The sequence below is a fragment of the Physeter macrocephalus genome, chromosome 11, assembly GCF_002837175.3.
Source record: "Physeter macrocephalus isolate SW-GA chromosome 11, ASM283717v5, whole genome shotgun sequence".
Taxonomy (NCBI): domain Eukaryota; kingdom Metazoa; phylum Chordata; class Mammalia; order Artiodactyla; family Physeteridae; genus Physeter; species Physeter macrocephalus.
Window position 1 is genome coordinate 182,378,135 of NC_041224.1, and position 1,262 is coordinate 182,379,396.

The 1,262-nt window shown below is 71.8% G+C and overlaps 1 protein-coding gene across 1 annotated transcript; it reads left to right on the forward strand.

Annotated features, from left to right (window-relative positions):
- Positions 1–93: 93 nt before the first annotated feature.
- TMEM121 (transmembrane protein 121) lies at positions 94–1,050 on the forward strand. Its single transcript, XM_024130985.1, has one exon. The coding sequence runs from the start codon at positions 94–96 to the stop codon at positions 1,048–1,050; it is 957 nt and encodes a 318-aa protein (XP_023986753.1).
- The last annotated feature ends 212 nt before the right edge of the window (positions 1,051–1,262 follow it).

The following is a 1,262-nucleotide window of genomic DNA, read 5'->3' on the forward strand; positions in this document are numbered from 1 at the left end:
CCGCCGCCGCCGCCGCCGCCGCCGCCGCCGCCGGGCCTCGTGCCGCCTAGCGTGGGGCCGCGCGCGCCCAGGCCGGGGCCCCGGCGGCCGACCATGGTGCTGCCGCCCCCGGACCGGCGCCACGTGTGCCTGACCACGCTGGTGATCATGGGAAGCATGGCGGTCATGGACGCGTACCTGGTGGAGCAGAACCAGGGCCCGCGCAAGATCGGCGTGTGCATCATCGTGCTGGTGGGCGACGTGTGCTTCCTGCTGGTGCTGCGCTACGTGGCCGTGTGGGTAGGCGCCGAGGTGCGCACGGCCAAGCGCGGCTACGCCATGATTCTCTGGTTCCTCTACATCTTCGTGCTGGAGATCAAGCTCTACTTCATCTTCCAGAACTACAAGGCGGCGCGGCGCGGCGCGGCCGACCCGGTGGCGCGCAAGGCGCTGACGCTGCTGCTGTCGGTGTGCGTGCCCGGCCTCTTCCTGCTCCTGGTGGCGCTCGACCGCATGGAGTACGTGCGCACCTTCCGGAAGCGCGAGGACCTGCGCGGCCGCCTCTTCTGGGTGGCGCTGGACCTGCTGGACCTGTTGGACATGCAGGCCAACCTGTGGGAGCCGCCGCGCACCGGGCTGCCCCTCTGGGCCGAGGGCCTCACCTTCTTCTACTGCTACATGCTGCTGCTGGTGCTGCCCTGCGTGGCGCTCAGCGAGGTCAGCATGCAGGGCGAGCACATCGCGCCGCAGAAGATGATGCTCTACCCGGTGCTCAGCCTCGCCACCGTCAACGTGGTGGCCGTGCTGGCGCGCGCCGCCAACATGGCTCTCTTCCGCGACAGCCGCGTCTCGGCCATCTTCGTGGGCAAGAACGTGGTGGCGCTCGCCACCAAGGCCTGCACCTTCCTGGAGTACCGCCGCCAGGTGCGCGACTTCCCGCCACCCGCGCTGGCTCTGGAGCTGCAGCCCCCAGCCCCCCAGCGCAACTCGGTGCCGCCGCACGCGCCGCTGCACGGCCAGCCGGGTCGCCCCCACGGGCCCTCGCCCACGCGAGACGCCCTGGACACGTGACAGGGGCCGCCCCGGGGCGCTGAGACACGTGGCGGCAGGCGCGCGGTTTGCATGGGATGGTGTGGGGGCGGGCTCCCAACGGGGCTAGGTGCGGAGCGTGCCCGAACCCGGGGGTGGGGGGACCCCCGGCCGCTTCTTCATCTCAGGAATCCTTCGGACCACGGACCTCAGCCCCTGCTCGGCCAGTCCGCCCAGCGTGGGCGCCGCTGTGT